The sequence below is a fragment of the Coregonus clupeaformis genome, chromosome 37 (genome assembly GCF_020615455.1).
Source record: "Coregonus clupeaformis isolate EN_2021a chromosome 37, ASM2061545v1, whole genome shotgun sequence".
NCBI classification, from domain to species: Eukaryota; Metazoa; Chordata; class Actinopteri; order Salmoniformes; family Salmonidae; genus Coregonus; species Coregonus clupeaformis.
The window spans coordinates 32592417-32612723 of record NC_059228.1 but is presented as its reverse complement, the minus strand read 5'-3'; the positions used below and the strand labels follow the sequence as shown (position 1 = coordinate 32612723).

The window sequence follows — 20307 nt, the reverse complement described above, 5'->3', positions numbered from 1 at the left end:
TCCTGTCTCAAACATTACACTACACTAGCACTGCTGTCTCCTGCACACACACACAGCTTAAATCATGTCACACTCCCATTATAAATCAAGGCAGACTTTTATTAAACACATACTGTATGGACTCCAGGCACAGGGGAGTGTGTGTGTTCTCCTATGGGTGTGTCCTTAATTACAATCACTTCAACCCTGAACACTCAAACTGGGGAAGGACAAACAGGCCTACAGGCACTGGGTTCTGGTGGTGTGTGTCTGAGTGAACATGTCTACATACACATATCTCTGTGGATGGTTTGTGTATGTGTGTGTGCTTGTGCATGTGGGGGAGGGTGTGTGTGGGGGGAAGGGTGTGTGTGGGGGGAGGGGGTGTGGGGGGAGGGGGAGAGTGTGTGTGGGGGAGGGGGGAGGGTGTGGGGGGAGGTGTGTGTGTGGGGGAGTGTGTGTATGGGGGGTGTGTGTGTGTGGGGGAGGGGTGTGTGTGGGGGGGAGGGTGTGTGTGTGTGGGGGGAGAGGGGTGTGTGTGTGGGGGGAGAGGGTGTGTGTGGGGGGGAGAGGGTGTGTGTGGGGGAGAGGGGGAGGGTGTGTGGGGGAGTGTGTGTGGGGGGAGGGTGTGTGTGTGGGGGGAGAGGGTGTGTGTGGGGGGAGAGGGTGTGTGTGGGGGAGAGGGGGAGGGTGTGTGGGGGGAGAGGGGGGAGGATGTGTGTGTGGGGGAGGGTGTGTGTGTGTGGGGGAGAGGGTGTGTGTGGGGGAGGGGGGAGGGTGTGTGAAGGGGAGGGTGTGTGTTGGGGAGAGGGGGTGTGGGGGAGGGTGTATGTGTGTGGGGGAGAGGGTGTGTGTGTGTGGGGGAGGGGGGGGGGGTGTGTGTGAAGGGGCATACTGTAGAACACTATGAATGTCTGGTGCTGCTGTGTTGACTGCTTCTGTATTCCCCAGTCATCTGCCTGGTGGATAGAGTCCTCCACCGACACACAGCACCAGGAGGCCAGGGTGGATAGAGTCCTCCACCGACACACAGCACCAGGAGGCCAGGGTGGATAGAGTCCTCCACCGACACACAGCACCAGGAGGCCAGGGTGGATAGAGTCCTCCACCGACACACAGCACCAGGAGGCCTGGGTGGATAGAGTCCTCCACCGACACACAGCACCAGGAGGCCAGGGTGGATAGAGTCCTCCACCGACACACAGCACCAGGAGGCCTGTTTGTCCCATCCCATTTAACATAGACACATCCTGTCATATATCCGGTAAATACTACCCTCTGACTATACAACTAGAGGCTATACTGCCATAGGCTATAGCCTCAAATCACTGACCTTCACACTAAACCTAAGACATGTCAAGGACAAGCAAAAGGCCTAAACATTATACAGGAGGGCCCAGGGAAGGTGAGTGACTACACTACTTTATACAGGAGGGCACAGGGAAGGTGAGTGGCTGCACTACTTTATACAGGAGCGTACAGGGAAGATGAGTGACTGCACTAATTTATACAGGAGGGAGCAGGGAAGATGAGTGACTGCACTACTTTATACAGGAGCGTACAGGGAAGGTGAGTGACTACACTACTTTATACAGGAGGGAGCAGGGAAGATGAGTGACTGCACTACTTTATACAGGAGGGCACAGGGAAGATGAGTGACTGCACTACTTTATACAGGAGCGTACAGGGAAGGTGAGTGACTACACTACTTTATACAGGAGCGTACAGGGAAGGTGAGTGACTACACTACTTTATACAGGAGCGTACAGGGAAGGTGAGTGACTACACTACTTTATACAGGAGCGTACAGGGAAGGTGAGTGACTACACTACTTTATACAGGAGCGTACAGGGAAGGTGAGTGACTACACTACTTTATACAGGAGCGTACAGGGAAGGTGAGTGACTACACTACTTTATACAGGAGGGCACAGGGAAGGTGAGTGACTACACTACTTTATACAGGAGGGAGCAGGGAAGGTGTCTGACTACACTACTTTATACAGGAGCGTACAGGGAAGGTGAGTGACTACACTACTTTATACAGGAGCGTACAGGGAAGGTGAGTGACTACACTACTTTATACAGGAGCGTACAGGGAAAGGTGAGTGACTACACTACTTTATACAGGAGCGTACAGGGAAGGTGAGTGACTACACTACTTTATACAGGAGGGCACAGGGAAGGTGAGTGACTACACTACTTTATACAGGAGCGTACAGGGAAGGTGAGTGACTACACTACTTTATACAGGAGCGTACAGGGAAGGTGAGTGACTACACTACTTTATACAGGAGCGTACAGGGAAGGTGAGTGACTACACTACTTTAGAACAGTCAACGTAACACTGTCATTTTCCTGTGGCATCATGTAGATCAGTGGTTCCCCACCGGTGGGCCGCAGCCTTGAAGAACTCTCAGGTGTGCCGCAAAACTTTTCCTAATCTTTATATATAATTTTTAACACTCACTTATTAACGTAACCAGTGGAATGCACATGGACTTCTGACTTGAGAGCACTAGTGGCGGTCAGATAAAACATTAAATGTCACATGGTTATATACAGTGGGGAGAACAAGTATTTGATACACTGCCGACTTTGCAGGTTTTCCTACTTACAAAGCATGTAGAGGTCTGTAATTTTTATCATATGTACACTTCAACTGTAAAGACAGAATCTAAAACAAAAATCCAGAAAATCACATTGTATGATTTTTAAGTAATTAATTTGCATTTTATTGCATGACATAAGTATTTGATACATCAGAAAAGCATAACTTAATATTTGGTACAGAAACCTTTGTTTGCAATTACAGAGATCATACGTTTCCTGTAGGTCTTGACCAGGTTTGCACACACTGCAGCAGGGATTTTGGCCCACTCCTCCATACAGACCTTCTCCAGATCCTTCAGGTTTCGGGGCAATACGGACTTTCAGCTCCCTCCAAAGATTTTCTATTGGGTTCAAGTCTGGAGACTGGCTAGGCCACTCCAGCACCTTGAGATGCTTCTTACGGAGCCACTCCTTAGTTGCCCTGGCTGTGTGTTTCGGGTCGTTGTCATGCTGCAAGACCCAGCCACGACCCATCTTCAATGCTCTTACTGAGGGAAGGAGGTTATTGGCCAAGATCTCGCGATACATGGCCCCATCCATCCTCCCCTCAATATGGTGCAGTCGTCCTGTCCCCTTTGCAGAAAAGCATCCCCAAAGAATGATGTTTCCACCTCCATGCTTCACGGTTGGGATGGTGTTCTTGGGGTTGTACTCATCCTTCTTCTTCCTCCAAACACGGCGAGTGGAGTTTAGACCAAAAAGCTAGATTTTTGTCTCATCAGACCACATGACCTTCTCCCATTCCTCCTCTGGATCATCCAGATGGTCATTGGCAAACATCAGACGGGCCTGGACATGCGCTGGCTTGAGCAGGGGGACCTTGCGTGCGCTGCAGGATTTTAATCCATGACGGCGTAGTGTGTTACTAATGGTTTTCTTTGAGACTGTGGTCCCAGCTCTCTTCAGGTCATTGACCAGGTCCTGCCGTGTAGTTCTGGGCTGATCCCTCACCTTCCTCATGATCGTTGATGCCCCACGAGGTGAGATCTTGCATGGAGCCCCAGACCGAGGGTGATTGACCGTCATCTTGAACTTCTTCCATTTTCTAATAATTGCGCCGACAGTTGTTGCCTTCTCACCAAGCTGCTTAACTATTGTCCTGTAGCCCATCCCAGCCTTGTGCAGGTCTACAATTTTATCCCTGATGTCCTTACACAGCTCTCTGGTCTTGGCCATCGTGGAGAGGTTGGAGTCTGTTTGATTGAGTGTGTGGACAGGTGTCTTTTATACAGGTAACGAGTTCAAACAGGTGCAGTTAATACAGGTAATGAGTGGAGAACAGGAGGGCTTCTTAAAGAAAAACTAACAGGTCTGTGAGAGCCGGAATTCTTACTGGTTGGTAGGTGATCAAATACTTATGTCATGCAATAAAATGCAAATTAATTACTTAAAAATCATACAATGTGATTTTCTGGATTTTTGTTTTAGATTCCGTCTCTCACAGTTGAAGTGTACGTATGATAAAAATTACAGACCTCTACATGCTTTGTAAGTAGGAAAACCTGCAAAATCGACAGTGTATCAAATACTTGTTCTCCCCACTGTGAATGTGAATGTGTATATATATATATATAATTATTTATTTTTGCGAGAAAAAAAACTAACATATGGGGGATTGGAAGTGATGCAGACAATTACATTGATTGAAGTTACAATCTATCTGCAATATTAAAGCTGATCTACCGCCCACCCAGTGGCGGTTTTACACGGAGGCCGGGGGAGGCCCGTGCCTCCCTGGAAATGTCCCTGGCCACCCCTGTGGCCCCCCCGTGCTGACCAAATAAAAAATTATGAATTTATAACTATTTTACACGCGAGCGCCAAAAGCGGAACTAATGCAACGCTCTACACGGCAACGTTCTACACGGGTAAATTAGAGTGGCGCACCCAAAAACTATCTATATGATATATACGCTAGTAGCGTATGAGTGCCGCTGTGAGGAAAAAGAGATATAATGAACAATAAAACAACAAGCTTGAGCTTCTTAAGACACGGTGGGTTTATCTGTTCTCAATACCACCGGTAAAATGAATGGAGTTAGTCTGGTGTCCACATGAAGTTACGTGTGTAGACAAAGAGTCTGGTGTCCATATGAAGTTACATGTGTAGACAGAGACAGTCTGGTGCCCATATGAAGTTAAATGTGTAAACAAAGACAGTCTGGTGTCCACATGAAGTTACATGTGTAAACAGAGACGGTCTGGGGTCCATATGAAGTTACATGTGTAGACAGAGACAGTCTGGTGCCCATATGAAGTTACATGTGTAGACAGAGACAGTCTGGTGTCCATATGAAGTTACATGTGTAGACAGAGACAGTCTGGTGTCCATATGAAGTTACATGTGTAGACAGAGACAGTCTGGTGCCCATATGAAGTTACATGTGTAGACAGAGACAGTCTGGTGTCCATATGAAGTTACATGTGTAGACAGAGACAGTCTGGTGCCCATATGAAGTTACATGTGTAGACAGAGACAGTCTGGTGTCCATATGAAGTTACATGTGTAGACAGAGACAGTCTGGTGCCCATATGAAGTTACATGTGTAGACAGAGACAGTCTGGTGCCCATATGAAGTTACATGTGTAGACAGAGACAGTCTGGTGCCCATATGAAGTTACATGTGTAGACAGAGACAGTCTGGTGTCCATATGAAGTTACATGTGTAGACAGAGACAGTCTGGTGCCCATATGAAGTTACATGTGTAGACAAAGAGTCTGGTGTCCATATGAAGTTACATGTGTCTACTTAGATGAACCCACCGTGTCTTAAGAAGCTGAAGCTTGTTTTATTTTTCATTTTACATCATCTATCTTTTTTTCCTCACAGTACCAGTAGTTCCACACACTACTAGAGTGTATGTATGTATATATATCCCACCAATCCTCTCTCAAGAGGTTTTGAAAAAGGGGCAAACTCATGTCTCAAGACCTGCTTCTGTTGGTTCCCCTCTCCTGCCTGTAACTTTCCATCCACATCCCCAAAGTTTTGCGGGCCATTATGACATCACTCCATTAAGTGTTTGCTGCATGTACTGCTCTAAGGAAACACACCTCTCTCTCTCTCTCTCTCTCTCTCTCTCTCTCTCTCTCGATCGATCGATCGATCGATAGATAGATAGATAGATAGATAGATAGGAGTTTATGATTTTATTCTTTTGAATTATCTCTGCCAAACATCTATGTACTACAAATCTTCAAGCTCCACAGATGTTTTATGGCATCCACTAAACCTCTTTAGATATTTGTAAATTATACAGTGTGATACCTTTCAACGAAAGTGTATTTTATTTTTTACCAACTATGATTTTTCCTTTTGAAAACAAGCAAAGCAAGAAAAAAAAGAAACAAAATCACTCCAATCATTGCACACTTGTGTCGTTCAGACTTTGCAGGTCCAGCTTTGACATGATGATCTAACTAACACTAATATTGTAACTAATATTGTAACTGAAATATGTATGATCCTATGATGAGCGATTGCTTACTTCCCTTTCACTCTTAAAAAATTACTGAAAAAAAATGTGTATAAAAAGGTATATGTAGTATATGTTTGTTTAGTGAGCATTCATGCTGTCATTTTTTCCTAATGTGAACTATGGTGGAAATGTGCTGTCCTAAATGGACTTGCCCATATATGTTGTAAAGCCTTTTTTTGTACACCTGCTCATCAACTGACAGTGAAGTACACAAAGACACAGACACACACACAGACACCTGTAATATTCTTGTTTTCATGTTGTTGCTGATATCCATCAGTGTTGTTCATATTGCTACATTGTGTTGACATGATTGTTGCTTTTAAACGAATGTTAACTTAATGTTTATTGTCTGCATCCTATTGGACTACTGGATGTTAATGTGTAACACGTTTCCCTGTTTATGTGCTTTAGCAATACTGTATGTCAATATGGTCATGCTAGTAAAGCCTCTTTGAATTGAATTTCTTTTCTGATTTGGTTTATTTTACCTAAATGGATACAGGGTAGTGTGTTGTTTATAAATCACTCAGAAAGTTTTCTTTCTTAAAACAAAATGTGGAATCAACTGTCCACAGTAGTGGGGCTTCCATAAATAGGAAATGGCACATTGTTGTACCCTTTGTTGTATCCTGGAGTTTTGTTCACATTGAATATGAACCCTGTATTTGTACCCTGTACTTTTAATTTTTTTTCAAAATTTTTTTTTTTCATTTTTATGGCACTATCTCTCTTGCATCTGCACTCTTGTACAAAATACGTGTTATAATAAATGTCATATGATTTTAAAGTAAAATAACGTTTATAATCTTTGAATATCATGTGTTGCCAGTTTTTTTATGTGTGCCCCCCTGATTAAACACTGGCCCCTCCTTGGCCCCCCTAGTAAAATGTGTCTAGAACCGCCACTGCGCCCACCCCACCACCCCCCCCCACCCAAAAAAAAGTCTGGGGTGTGAAGACACACTCTCTCACTCTTTCCTCTCTCTCACCATCTTGCCCTGTGTGTGTGTGTGTTTGTGTGTGTGTGTGTACGGGTGTGTCTCTCTCTCTCACCATCTTGCCCCGTTGCTGAGCGGAGCGAGTCTCTCGGAGGGTGAAGACATTGCCGCAGACAGAGATCTCTCTCCAGACGCCCGGTTTGGAGTCCTCTGTGAAGCCGTGGCGAGGGTGCATCACCAGCACGCCGTTGGTGGTCAGCCCGTCCATCTGACCGTCACACGTCTTCCATTTAGCTGCCTTCTCCTGACGGGGGGATTGGGGGGGGGTGGGGTCGGGGGTTAGAGAGGGAAATATAAAGTAAGTTAATTTTTATTTATTATGTCATGATTTACTGTACTGTGTTGTATGCACATACCTTTCTAAATATTTTAACAAATCAAAAGAGAGAGGGAGGTGAAAATCCCTTTATTTTCATTTTAGTGACACACACACACACCTCCCCTCCCCCTCCCCCCTCCCCACTCACCCCTAGGAAGATGTTCTTGGAGCTCCCTCCCCCTCCCCTCCCCCCTCCCCACTCACCCCTAGGAAGATGTTCTTGAGCTCCCTCCCCTCCCTCCCCCCCCCTCCCCACTCACCCCCTAGGAAGATGTTCTTGGAGCTCCCTCCCCTCCCCCTCCCTCCCCCCCTCCCCCACTCACCCCCTAGGAAGATGTTCTTGAGCTCCCTCCCCTCCCCTCCCCTCCCCCTCCCCCCTCACCCCTAGGAATATGTTCTTGGAGCTGTCGAAGCCTGCAGCGTAGATGCGTGCGGTGTAGGGGGGCGTCCTCTGACACGTGACGCGGCAGGCGAATCGGGAGATGGTGCTCTGGACTGACTGGGTGTCTGAGTTACTCTGGCTCCCTGCCACTGTGTCGGTTACCACAAAGTCTATAGGGCTTTCTGTGGAACGACCAATCTGACAGGAGGAGGGAGGGAGGGAGGGAGGGAGGGAGGGAGATGGACAGAGAGGGAGGGAGGGAGGGAGGGAGGGAGGGAGATGGACAGAGAGGGAGGGAGGGAGGGAGGGAGGGAGGGAGGGAGGGAGGGAGGGAGGGAGGGAGGGAGATGGACAGACGGAGGGAGGGAGGGAGGGAGGGAGGGAGGGAGGGAGGGAGATGGACAGACGGAGGGAGGGAGGGAGGGAGGGAGGGAGGGAGGGAGATGGACAGACAGAGGGAGGGAGGGAGGGAGGGAGGGAGGGAGGGAGGGAGGGAGGGAGGGAGGGAGATGGACAGACAGAGGGAGGGAGGGAGGGAGGGAGGGAGGGAGGGAGGGAGGGAGGGAGGGAGATGGACAGACATAGGGAGGGAGAGAGATGGACAGACGGAGAGGGGGAGGGAGGGAGGGAGGGAGATGGACAGACAGAGGGAGGGAGGGAGGGAGGGAGGGAGGGAGATGGACAGACAGAGGGAGGGAGGGAGGGAGGGAGGGAGGGAGGGAGGGAGGGAGGGAGGGAGGGAGGGAGGGAGGGAGGGAGGGAGGGAGGGAGATGGACAGACGGAGGGAGGGAGGGAGGGAGGGAGGGAGATGGACAGACAGAGGGAGGGAGGGAGGGAGGGAGGGAGGGAGGGAGGGAGGGAGGGAGGGAGGGAGGGAGGGAGGGAGGGAGGGAGGGAGGGAGATGGACAGACATAGGGAGGGAGAGAGATGGACAGACGGAGACGGGGAGGGAGGGAGGGAGGGAGATGGACAGACAGAGGGAGGGAGGGAGGGAGGGAGGGAGGGAGGGAGGGAGGGAGGGAGGGAGGGAGATGGACAGACAGAGGGAGGGAGGGAGGGAGGGAGGGAGGGAGGGAGGGAGGGAGGGAGGGAGATGGACAGACGGAGGGAGGGAGGGAGGGAGGGAGATGGACAGACAGAGGGAGGGAGGGAGGGAGGGAGGGAGGGAGGGAGGGAGATGGACAGACAGAGGGAGGGATGGAGGGAGGGAGGGAGGGAGGGAGGGAGGGAGATGGACAGACAGAGGGAGGAGGGAGGGAGGGAGGGAGGGAGGGAGAGGGAGGGAGGGAGGGAGGGAGGGAGGGAGGGAGGGAGGGAGGGAGGGAGGGAGGGAGGGAGGGAGGGAGGGAGGGAGATGTACAGACGGAGGGAGGGAGGGAGATGGGGTGAATAAGGGAGGGAGGGAGGAAGAGAAATGGGGAGAGAGAGAAAGACAGGAGAAGGAAATGTGCTTAGAGACATTGACTCCACAGAGTCCATTCAAAACAGGTAATATGTTATTTCTACACATTATAAAGAATCAAGGGGGTGTCCTTGTACTTCAGGCTGCCTCAGACTACAGAAACCAGCTCCTGCCTCATGGGCCATTCTGACTCGGACAAGGCTTACTTACTTCATATTATAACAAGTAAACACACAACACATCTGAAAGTACAAACACAAGCTAATACATTCACATAAATATAAGAATATGGCTACTTCCCAAATGGCACCCTATTCCCTAATAGTGCACTACAGAGTCCTATTGGCGCTGGTTAAAATAAGTTTAACTATATAGGGCAGGGGGATTCAACTCTGACCCTACGAGGTCCAGAGCCTGCTGGTTTTCTGTTCTACCTGATCATTAATTTCTCCCACCTGGTGTCCCAGGTCTAAATCAGTCCCTGATTAGAGGGGAACAATGAAAAAATACAGTGGAACTGGCTTGGAGATCCAGAGGGACATAAGGAATAGGGTACACTACAGACCCCTAAGGGCCCTAGTCCAAAGAAGTGCACTATATAGGGAATAGGGTGCACTACAGACCCCTATGGGCCCTAGTCCAAAGAAGTGCACTACATTAGGTTGGGTGATTTATCAATGTGTGACATCCATCGTCGATGGTGACGACACGGTGACGTCACAAACGATGGTTTAGCATATTTAAACTTGCCTGCACCTCCAGAGTCTGGCAGCGCACAGCAGCTCAGCACAGCCAGCACACAGCAGGGCGACATGCCAAACGGCCTATTCCCTAACCGGCATAGCCTTAATGTTCAATACATATGGTAGTTATTAACATAACGCAACAGAACAGTGGAGACCGTAGAAAGAGTGGAGAGCACCAAAGCAGTGTAAAATGTCAGATAGGGCCTAACGTGTTTTTCCCTCTCCAATGTGGGATGATCCTGGGCCTTTCCTCTGGCTTATCGTTTTAAACAGAAAGCAGCCTAATGGAAGAAAGAACGTTGCAGATGTGCTTAACCAGATGATCAAGATAAAATAACAATAGCCTACACTTGATACGGATATAATATTCGTTTTTTTTTAAAAGGTAGGCTAATATAACTGATATCTGAGTATTTTTATGGACAAGAGAAACACTACCAAGTTGAAAACCATTCTGCAGCCTAGTCTAGATTAAAAGAACTAGGCCTAACACTGTTTCGTTTTGACGCTAGCTGGTGGGCAGACGAAAGCAACATTCACCTCCACAAATGCTGTTTACATTGATATCCATACTGAATGAAGCACCTTTTCACTTAATTTAAGGGGGAAATTCACCTTAAAATATGTTTTATGCAACTGGGCCCAGAACTATGAGTGTGTAGTTACCTGGAACATGTCTGTGTTGTTATCATGAGTATACTCCACCACCACCGTCTGGACTCTGGATAACGTGTAGGAGATGCTGTGTTGGTCCTTGTTGCTGATAGCCTGGAGAGGGGAGGGAGGGGAGAGGGGAAGGAGGGAGAGGGGAAGGAGGGAGAAAAGAGGAACGTTCAGTATAGAAATGTTGAACAGATAAGGTTCTGTCCTCAGCTCTTTCTGTTACGTTTCTATCTGCAAAGTTGCGTTCTAAACGTTTCCCCCCCTCTCTCCCTCCCTCCCTCCCACCCTCCCTCCCTCCCTCCCTCCCCGCCTCCCCGCCTCCCTCCCTCCCTCCCACACACACCTCAACCAGTACTCCAAATCATCCCCAACAATGCCAGCCTTGTGGTTTAACAGGCCTGTTTAAAGACTTTATAAAGAGGATCTCTGGTGAGTTTATACGAGGATGGAAACAGACGTGTGCTTCCAAGGACACACACACACACACACACACACACACACTTTGTAGGACATCTCTCTGCGGCCAGTCATTGGACAGTTCACACTTAACTCTCCCGTAAACGGCCAGTGTGTTCCGTGTGTTCTGAGAGTTCCGTGAGTTCCGGTAAAGATGTAAAAGGCATGGTTCACATCCTTTCCCACTGTTAACCAAGGCAGGAGTGTTATGGTGTTGTGTGTGTGTAGGTGTGTGTTATGGTGTTGTGTGTGTGTGTAGGTGTGTGTGTATGTGTGTGTGTGTGTGTGTGTGTGTAGGTGTGTGTTATGGTGTTGTGTGTGTGTGTGTAGGTGTGTGTGTATGTGTGTGTGTAGGTGTGTGTAGGTGTGTGTGTATGTGTGTGTGTAGGTGTGTGTAGGTGTGTCTTACCTTAGCAGCTTGTGGGGTACAGGCTGCATGCACTGTGCTGGGTTTGACCCCATTAGCCTTGGGTCTCTTAGACAGACCGAAACGGCTTTTCCTCCTGCCTCGATCCCCGTTGGGTAGGGAGCCATTGTACCTAGAGAGAGCGTGATAAACCAAGGGTTAGGATGCCAGAAGTGTCCCTAGATCAGGGAGAGCTGCTGGGAGGTCACAGACATGCCTGGCATTCTGTGTGTATCTGTGGGCTTGTATCACTATCCTTGTGGTACCGGAAATCCCCAAAACAATAGGAACATTATCCCTCGTGGGGACATTTCCCAGGTCCCCATGAGGACGAAGGCTATTTTAGGGGGGAGGTGTGTGTGTGTGTGTGTGTGTGTGTGTTACAGCTCTGCTCATCACTTTTTTCCACTCAGGAATTTCCACTGGAGACCAGGACAACCACTACTGTTACAATCATCTCCCTGACAGCCTGGAGACCAGGACAACCACTACTTACAATCTCCACAGCCTGGAGACCAGGACAACCACTACTGTTACAATCATCTCCCTGACAGCCTGGAGACCAGGACAACCACTACTGTTACAATCATCTCCCTGACAGCCTGGACACCAGGACAACCACTACTGTTACAATCATCTCCCTGACAGCCTGGACACCAGGACAACCACTACTGTTACAATCATCTCCCTGACAGCCTGGAGACCAGGACAACCACTACTGTTACAATCATCTCCCTGACAGCCTGGACACCAGGACAACCACTACTGTTACAATCATCTCCCTGACAGCCTGGACACCAGGACAACCACTACTGTTACAATCATCTCCCTGACAGCCTGGAGACCAGGACAACCACTACTGTTACAATCATCTTACCCCAGCACCATGAGCTCTCCGTATTTCACTGGCACTTTGGAGGAGGAGGTGGAGGAGGGGGAGATATTTTCCTGCTCTGGAGAGAACATGGGCACGGCTGGCTGGATGGGTGAGGAGGGGTGAGGGTAGAAGGGAGGTCACACTAAAGGGGCGGGGTCAGCTGAGCCTCAGCTCCGCCTCCTCATCCTGCATGCGCCTGTTGGTTGTCGCTGCCGCAACCCTAGAGAGAGAGAGAGAGAGAGAGAGAGAGAGAGAGAGAGAGAGAGAGAGAGAGAGAGAGAGGTAGAGAGAGGTAGAGAGAGGTAGAGAGTAGAGAGAGAGAGAGAGAGACAGAGAGACAGAGAGACAGAGAGACAGAGAGACAGAGAGAGAGAGAGAGAGAGAGAGAGAGAGAGAGAGAGCGCGAGGTCAGTCACACATGGACCACGCAGCTCACAACATCAGGAAGTGACCTGATCTCACCTCACACTGAACAGGAAGTGACTGACAGCAAGAACACCACACACACACACACACACACACACACACACACAGGGCCCTATAAAATCTGCATTGCGCAAAGCACTGACAGAATCATGGAATCCAGACATTAAAACAGAATTAAACAATATTCAAAAATGTATTGAACATAGTTGGAAATCAACTAAATGTATTGAACTTATTAGAACATTCCTTAAATTGCCCATGTGAATCACAAGACTTGAACAAAATGCATCAGTGATTAGTATTTTCCTGCATCTTTCTGAAAGGGCTCAGAAATGCCCGTCTGTGTTGTGGTGCTCTTATGTCTAGTCTACACTTTGTGTAGCCGTTAGCGACAATGCTAATGATAACCATCTGCTGGTAGATGGAAAGGCTTTCCCAAAAACGTTCTCAATTAAATGTTAACTACAAAGTAGCCTATGCCTACCTGGCAGAATGATATCCTGATTATTTGCGTCAATCCAGTGCCCATTTGTTTGTCAAACTCTGCAATCTCATGAGGGCTACAGAAATACCGCTAACTAAACAACGGTCTCTGGCTGGTGCGAACCTCCATTAAAGGGTAACTACACGTGTGTGTGTGTGTGTGTTCACTGTGTGGATGCGTGTTCAGACTGGCACACTATGATAGCAGCTGTGTGCCAGCCGCAGATCTGTTCCAGTGTGCCAGCCTGCACAGAGAACAGCTGCTGTTACAGCCATGCAACAGAAGGAGGCGCTCTCTCATCTGGTCTGGGGTTGAAACGGTTGCTGCTGTGAGTCGGTGTATCCCCTTAGGATAGGTTTATACTCCACCAAGCGGTCACCAAACTCCCCCAAGCGGTCACCAAACTCCCCCAAGCGGTCACCAAACCCCACCAAGCGGTCACCAAACTCTCCCATGCGGTCACCAAACCCCACCAAGCGGTCACCAAACCCCACCAAGCGGTCACCAAACTCCCCCAAGCGGTCACCAAACCCCACCAAGCGGTCTCTGTAGCAAAACTTCACAAGGAGTACTTAAAGTTTCAAGTTGTAAAAGGTTTTGCTACGGATTGCCCTAATGAATACGACCCAGGGCTTTCACAGTGACCTCACTTCCTCAAACAACGGTGCCTTTGTGCAGCCAGGCAGTTTCCCCCCCTAAAAACAACACCAACAATTTGCCTGTGTCCTGTTTGGCACGCAGGTTGAGTCCCGTCCTTCAACAGTCCAATGAAAGGGAAAGGTGTGCTATTCTTCAACCACACTTGAGTGCCGCCTATGTTCAGAATGCACACTGGACTGGCTGTTGATAGAGAAGCTTGTGAGAGCTGCGATGATGACGTCACTAAAAAAGGGAGTTGAGGTGATTCACAAATGGCACGTATAGGGCCAGTTTCCTGGACACAGATACACACACAACCTATTTCATACCTCTCAGCTGCCAAGGCATAATTTGCACCGGGCAAACGCCTCACATCAAGTTAAAATGATGTTACTGCCCACCACACTGTAACCACGAAAACACTAATGGCGAATTTCCACCGGAGATGGCTAACTGTGAACATGGCTTACCACCTTCCACAGTTATCACCTTCTCACAAAGGTTGTGATTCTGCTCACCCCAAGTCTTTAGTGTCACCCTCCTGATGGAACAGTTCCCAAAAAATAACACTAGAGCTCACATCAACATAAACACTGGAAAAACACTGGTGTGGGGTAGCCTTCGTCTCAGGTGGAAATGCCCCATAAAACAGGCGTCGGAGCTACCCAACTCAAAGATCCCGCCGAAATCTGACAAGAGGAGTCCAAACACCCTCTTTTACGAAGTGTCTGAATCTCAATTAAGGATTTGGTTATCAGCTCAGTGGAGAAAAGTCCTTTCATGAGAGAGAAAAGTCCTTTCATATGAGAGAAAAGTCCTTTCATGAGAGAGAAAAGTCATTTTATATGATGGCGAGAGAGAGGCAGCGTCTTTCCAGATGAAGGGGGGGTGGCGAGGAGGCAGACATAGACCAGGCGTGGTGGAGGACCTCCATGGGGGAGGAGGGAGGAGAACCACATCAGTGGCCCCAGCCAGCTTCCTGGGCAAACACCAGCTGCCTCCTGGGATATCCATGCGGCCAGCCAGTCAGCCAGCCTGCTAACCAGCCAGCTATTCAACCAGCCAGCTAACCTCCCAGCCAGTCAGCCAGCCGACCAACCAACCAGCCATTTAACCAGCCAGCCAATTGGCCAGTCTGCAAACCATTCAGGCACCCAGTCACCCAGCCAGCCAGCAGCACTAAGAGAGAGTGCTAAGCTAAGTCAGTATCCATGGGCTGGCTGGTGGACTGGCTGGCTGGTTAGCTGACTGGCTGCCTGAATGGTTTGCAGACTGGCTAATTGGCTGGACGGTTAAATTAATAACAGTGGGCCTCTGTAGCTCAGTTGGTAGAGCCTGGCGCTTGTAACGCCAGGATAGTGGGTTCGATTCCCGGGACCACCCATACGTAAAAATGCATGACTAAGTCGCTTTGGATAAAATCTTCTGCTAAATGGCATATATTATAGTCAATGAGACTGGGTTATCAACTCTGTCTGCACTTTAGCCTTGATTAACGGCAATGAGCTAAATTGCCAACTCTCAACCTTCAGCGAGAACACTCCTCTACTTAGGTTGCTTACTCTCTACTGGGGATGGGCACGGTTATTCAAATATTTGAATATCCAAACAGACGTTAGTATTTGATTGCTTGCGTGAGTATTCAGAAAAAAATTAAAATATAGACCAATTCTGGAGGGCAGAAATGATTAAATATTAAAAGCATTAGACCTCTCACTAAAGGCTTCAGTCATACAAAAGTTATCCTTAAATCTGAACTGGTTCTCTAGCAGATTAGTAAGAATGTCCCACCCCATGTTCAAGAATGGCCCTTTTCCCTTTATTCAGATTACAACCTCTCACTTTCGGTTATTTGAAAATGTCGCTATTTTTAAAACAAGCCATAGACAGTTGGTTAAACTTTCAGTTTAATCCACCAGAAAAGACAGAACAAATATTACAACAAATTATGGTTAAACTCTAAAAAAAACAATATTTTGGGAAAAAAGTTTTAAAATCTTTGTAAATATCATAAATAGGAGTGGTGGAGTTGTGTCACACATGCAGCTAACAACAATATGGAAATGTCTGCTCTACTCAAAATTACAACCAACTAATTGCAGCATTACCGCAAAAATGGAAGAGGCAAGCGGACGGGGGAGCAAGTATGGAACTTGTCTGTCGGCCATGCATTAAAGACCAAAATTGGCTAAAAGAATTGTGATAAATAAAAAAGTATACCAGTTTCATTTAAGGACAAAAAAAAATGGACAGCTGTGCCATATAGATTACAAAATAGTTGGGAAGAGATTTTCGATGTACCGATTCCATGGGACATGGTTTATGAACTGATACACAAAACGGATGCTGGATTCAAAAGTTTTCCAATTTAAATTATTATCAAAATTATTGCAACCAATATAATGTTATATATATGGGGGGTACAACCATCCCAGCTCTGCAGATTTTGCTGCGAAGAGACAATCATTTGTTTTGGTACTGTCCATATGTAGCTTGTTTTTGGTAGCAGGTTCAGGAATGGCTGAAGAATTGCAACATTTACCTGGAGCTAACTCTGCAAATAGCACTGCTGGGTGATTTAAAAAGTCAATAGTCAATCGATCAATAATATCATCATACTCTTAGCAAACATGTTTATCTTTAATTTACAATATGTAGAATCTATGAGAATAGAAAGGTTCAGAACTTTAGTGAAACATCCCATCACAGGCAAATAGAAATCAAAACTGGATGGTGTTCAGAGATAGATGGGAGGGGTTTGAGTGGAGCTGAAGGACGGGACTAAAAACAAACAAAAGATAACTATTGCAAAATATACTGTGTCCGTAAAATGTATACAGTATGTATTAGCTGGAGGTAAAAGCCTAAGTGTTGTCGTCCATTAGTTTACTCCAATTAGGGCTTGTATTCAGAAAGCGTCTCCGAGTGCTGTTCTTGGATCAGTTTGACTGACCCCGTTTCAAATAATTAACTAACAACAATCCACACCGACTGAAGCGTATTATACTGAATGGGTCAGTTATATTTCTGTATTGATTCATCTTTACTACAAAACAGAGGATTCATGGGAAGGCATATTGTGTCCATTCTATATCCTAAATATGTATATGGTCGAGAGACCAGGGCGAGCAAGGGGCTGAGGGTTGTGTGTGTGTGTATGAGTGAAGGGCTGGGATGTTGTGGAACACTTCAACCCAACCCACACAGCATTCTTACTGTACTGTCCTCGCGCCGTCCACAGATAGGCCTAGCCTACTAGAAATCCACAGGGAAATCCACTAGCGAATGATCCTTTCAGTGCTGGGAAATTAATACAGCGTGAGTTATTGGTCATAAAGGAGAGCTCGCCTAAAGCCTGCATCAAGGCAATCAACATCATTACCATTATTGAAGTGTGTATGTGTCTGTGTTTCTAAAAGTGTGTTGCCAAAAGGTGTCATGTTGTTGAGGTCTAGATGTTCGTCAGCCTTTCTAAAACCCTCCTCTACAGGCTCATGTTCGGGATCAAAAATATAAAAGGATGGGGGAGGGAGGGATGAAAATAGGGTGAGGTACTGTTTTTGGAGAGGACTGCCTGTGAGCGTTTGATGTGTTTGTGAGCGTGCGTATTCTGTGTGTGTGTGTGTGTGTGTGTGTGTATGTGCATGCGTGCAGCTGGGGAACATAGGGAGGGAGCTCAAAGCGTTTTTCTTTCCGCCTGTTAGCTAACCAGGGGAAGCCACCGGAGGGAGTGAAACTGAGAAACCTGAAATGACTGCATGTCAGGATGCCATGATGCCATGATGCGATCAAGGTCAGGTGATTAGATATCTGTTGACCTTAAAGTAACTGTCCAGTTAAAATCTCACTTTTAAAAGTTCAAGTTCAGACAAGAGAGAAAACGAGTTTAGATCATTCAGGGAAATAAAAGTGCTGAAAACACGTTGGCTCACTATTTAAAAAGACGATGGACAACAGGCTATAGAGCCTTTTCCACAACACACTGAGGTCACGCACAGATGCGCACGGCAGTAAGAAAGCCATCTGCACCCATTCAACATAGCCTAGGTTTACGTTTTTAGTACTTCTAAACAAAATCACTTTTTTGGGGTTCTCATACGCTTACAATTATGTTTTGATTCTTGCTTGAACAGTCGCTAAGATTATATTTGGTTGTGATCTTTGCAAAATAACTACTTTGGATGCAGCAGTTGTTAGCTAGAATGCTAACGCTCATTGATATAGGCTGTAGCAAAAGCTAGCCAAAGAGCCATTTTACTACACCCCGTTCAAAGGCACTTAAATATTTTGTCTTGCCCATTCACCCTCTGAATGGCTTTACATACCCAATCCATGTCTCAGTAGTCTATGTCATGGAAAGAGAGTTCCTAATGTTTTGTCCACTCAGTGTATGTGTAAGGTTCCTGCACTTGTTGTCAGCACTATGCCCATCACAGCCTCCTTTTAGACAAATCTAAAGTACCAGAGTTTGGTGAGAGTGTGTGTGTGTGTGTGTGTGTGTGTCTGGTGTCCCCCCCGAGTATCCAAAAAACAAGAAGAAAGTGAACACGGGCACCCTTTAATGAGACAGGAAGTTAGCTAGCCTCAGATCAAACACTCGCCACACAAACCAGCTGTACTGTCAGAAGACTGGAGTACAAACCAGCTGTACTGTCTGAAGACTGGAGTACAAACCAGCTGTACTGTCTGAAGACCGGAGTACAAACCAGCTGAACTGTCTGAAGACTGGAGTACAAACCAGCTGAACTGTCTGAAGACTGGAGTACAAACCAGCTGAACTGTCTGAAGACTGGAGTACAAACCAGCTGTACTGTCTGAAGACTGGAGTACAAACCAGCTGTACTGTCTGAAGACTGGAGTACAAACCAGCTGAACTGTCAGCTGAAGACTGGAGTACAAACCAGCTGAACTGTCAGCTGAAGACTGGAGTACAAACCAGCTGAACTGTCAGAAGACTGGAGTACAAACCAGCTGAACTGTCAGAAGACTGGAGTACAAACCAGCTGAACTGTCAGAAGACTGGAGTACAAACCAGCTGTAGTGTCTGAAGACTGGAGTACAAACCAGCTGTACTGTCAGAAGACTGGAGTACAAACCAGCTGAACTGTCTGAAGACTGGAGTACAAACCAGCTGAACTGTCAGAAGACTGGAGTACAAACCAGCTGAACTGTCAGAAGACTGGAGTACAAACCAGCTGAACTGTCAGAAGACTGGAGTACAAACCAGCTGTACTGTCTGAAGACTGGAGTACAAACCAGCTGTACTGTCAGAAGACTGGAGTACAAACCAGCTGTACTGTCAGAAGACTGGAGTACAAACCAGCTGTAGTGTCTGAAGACTGGAGTACAAACCAGCTGTACTGTCTGAAGACTGGAGTACAAACCAGCTGAACTGTCTGAAGACTGGAGTACAAACCAGCTGTACTGTCTGAAGACTGGAGTACAAACCAGCTGTACTGTCTGAAGACTGGAGTACAAACCAGCTGAACTGTCTGAAGACTGGAGTACAAACCAGCTGTACTGTCTGAAGACTGGAGTACAAACCAGCTGAACTGTCTGAAGACTGGAGTACAAACCAGCTGAACTGTCTGAAGACTGGAGTACAAACCAGCTGAACTGTCTGAAGACTGGAGTACAAACCAGCTGTACTGTCTGAAGACTGGAGTACAAACCAGCTGTACTGTCTGAAGACTGGAGTACAAACCAGCTGAACTGTCAGAAGACTGGAGTACAAACCAGCTGAACTGTCTGAAGACTGGAGTACAAACCAGCTGTACTGTCTGAAGACTGGAGTACAAACCAGCTGTACCGTCAGAAGACTGGAGTACAAACCAGCTGAACTGTCTGAAGACTGGAGTACAAACCAGCTGTACTGTCTGAAGACTGGAGTACAAACCAGCTGAACTGTCTGAAGACTGGAGTACAAACCAGCTGTACTGTCAGAAGACTGGAGTACAAACCTCACTAGAACAACACTCAATACATTTCAAATGTTATAATCTTTTTGATTCCAGACTTTCACTGTTTTCACACAGCCTAGCCTACGTGTAGGCCTATGTAGCAGACACAAGCTGCCGTTTTCACAAGTGGAGAGACACTGGTATGGTGCTGAACATATCTAGACATAGTAAATATGAAGTGGAAAAGTGGTGAATTGTCCCTTTTAACCAACACAGACAGTGGAATCTACCAGTGGGCACCCAGTGAGTACAAAGGATAAGATGCGTAGTTGTGACCTAGTCTAGATGGCGTAGTTCGCCTCCAGACATGGGAACACGCTGCTTATTTTATTGATGTCATTTTCCTCTGGTTGATGTCATGTGACGGTTTGCCTTGGACTGATGCTGCTGATGCTGCTGTCTTGGTCTTTCTTGAAAAATAGATGTTTATCTCAACAAGACTAACCTAAAAATCAGTAGATGTGGCCAACTCA

At 47.3% G+C, this 20307-nt stretch overlaps 1 protein-coding gene across 1 annotated transcript in view; it reads right to left on the bottom strand.

The window, feature by feature from the left end:
* peli1b (pellino E3 ubiquitin protein ligase 1b) overlaps positions 1 to 20307 on the bottom strand; it is a 41000-nt gene that overhangs the window by 7140 nt on the left and 13553 nt on the right. Inside the window, exons 2-6 of the mRNA XM_041865089.2 lie at positions 12326 to 12545; positions 11452 to 11581; positions 10590 to 10691; positions 7774 to 7971; positions 7128 to 7316 (exon numbers count right to left, since the gene is read on the bottom strand). Coding sequence (XP_041721023.2) covers positions 7128 to 7316; positions 7774 to 7971; positions 10590 to 10691; positions 11452 to 11581; positions 12326 to 12414 — 708 coding nt within the window. The 5' untranslated portion in view covers positions 12415 to 12545. The remainder of the gene's footprint in view (positions 1 to 7127; positions 7317 to 7773; positions 7972 to 10589; positions 10692 to 11451; positions 11582 to 12325; positions 12546 to 20307) is intronic.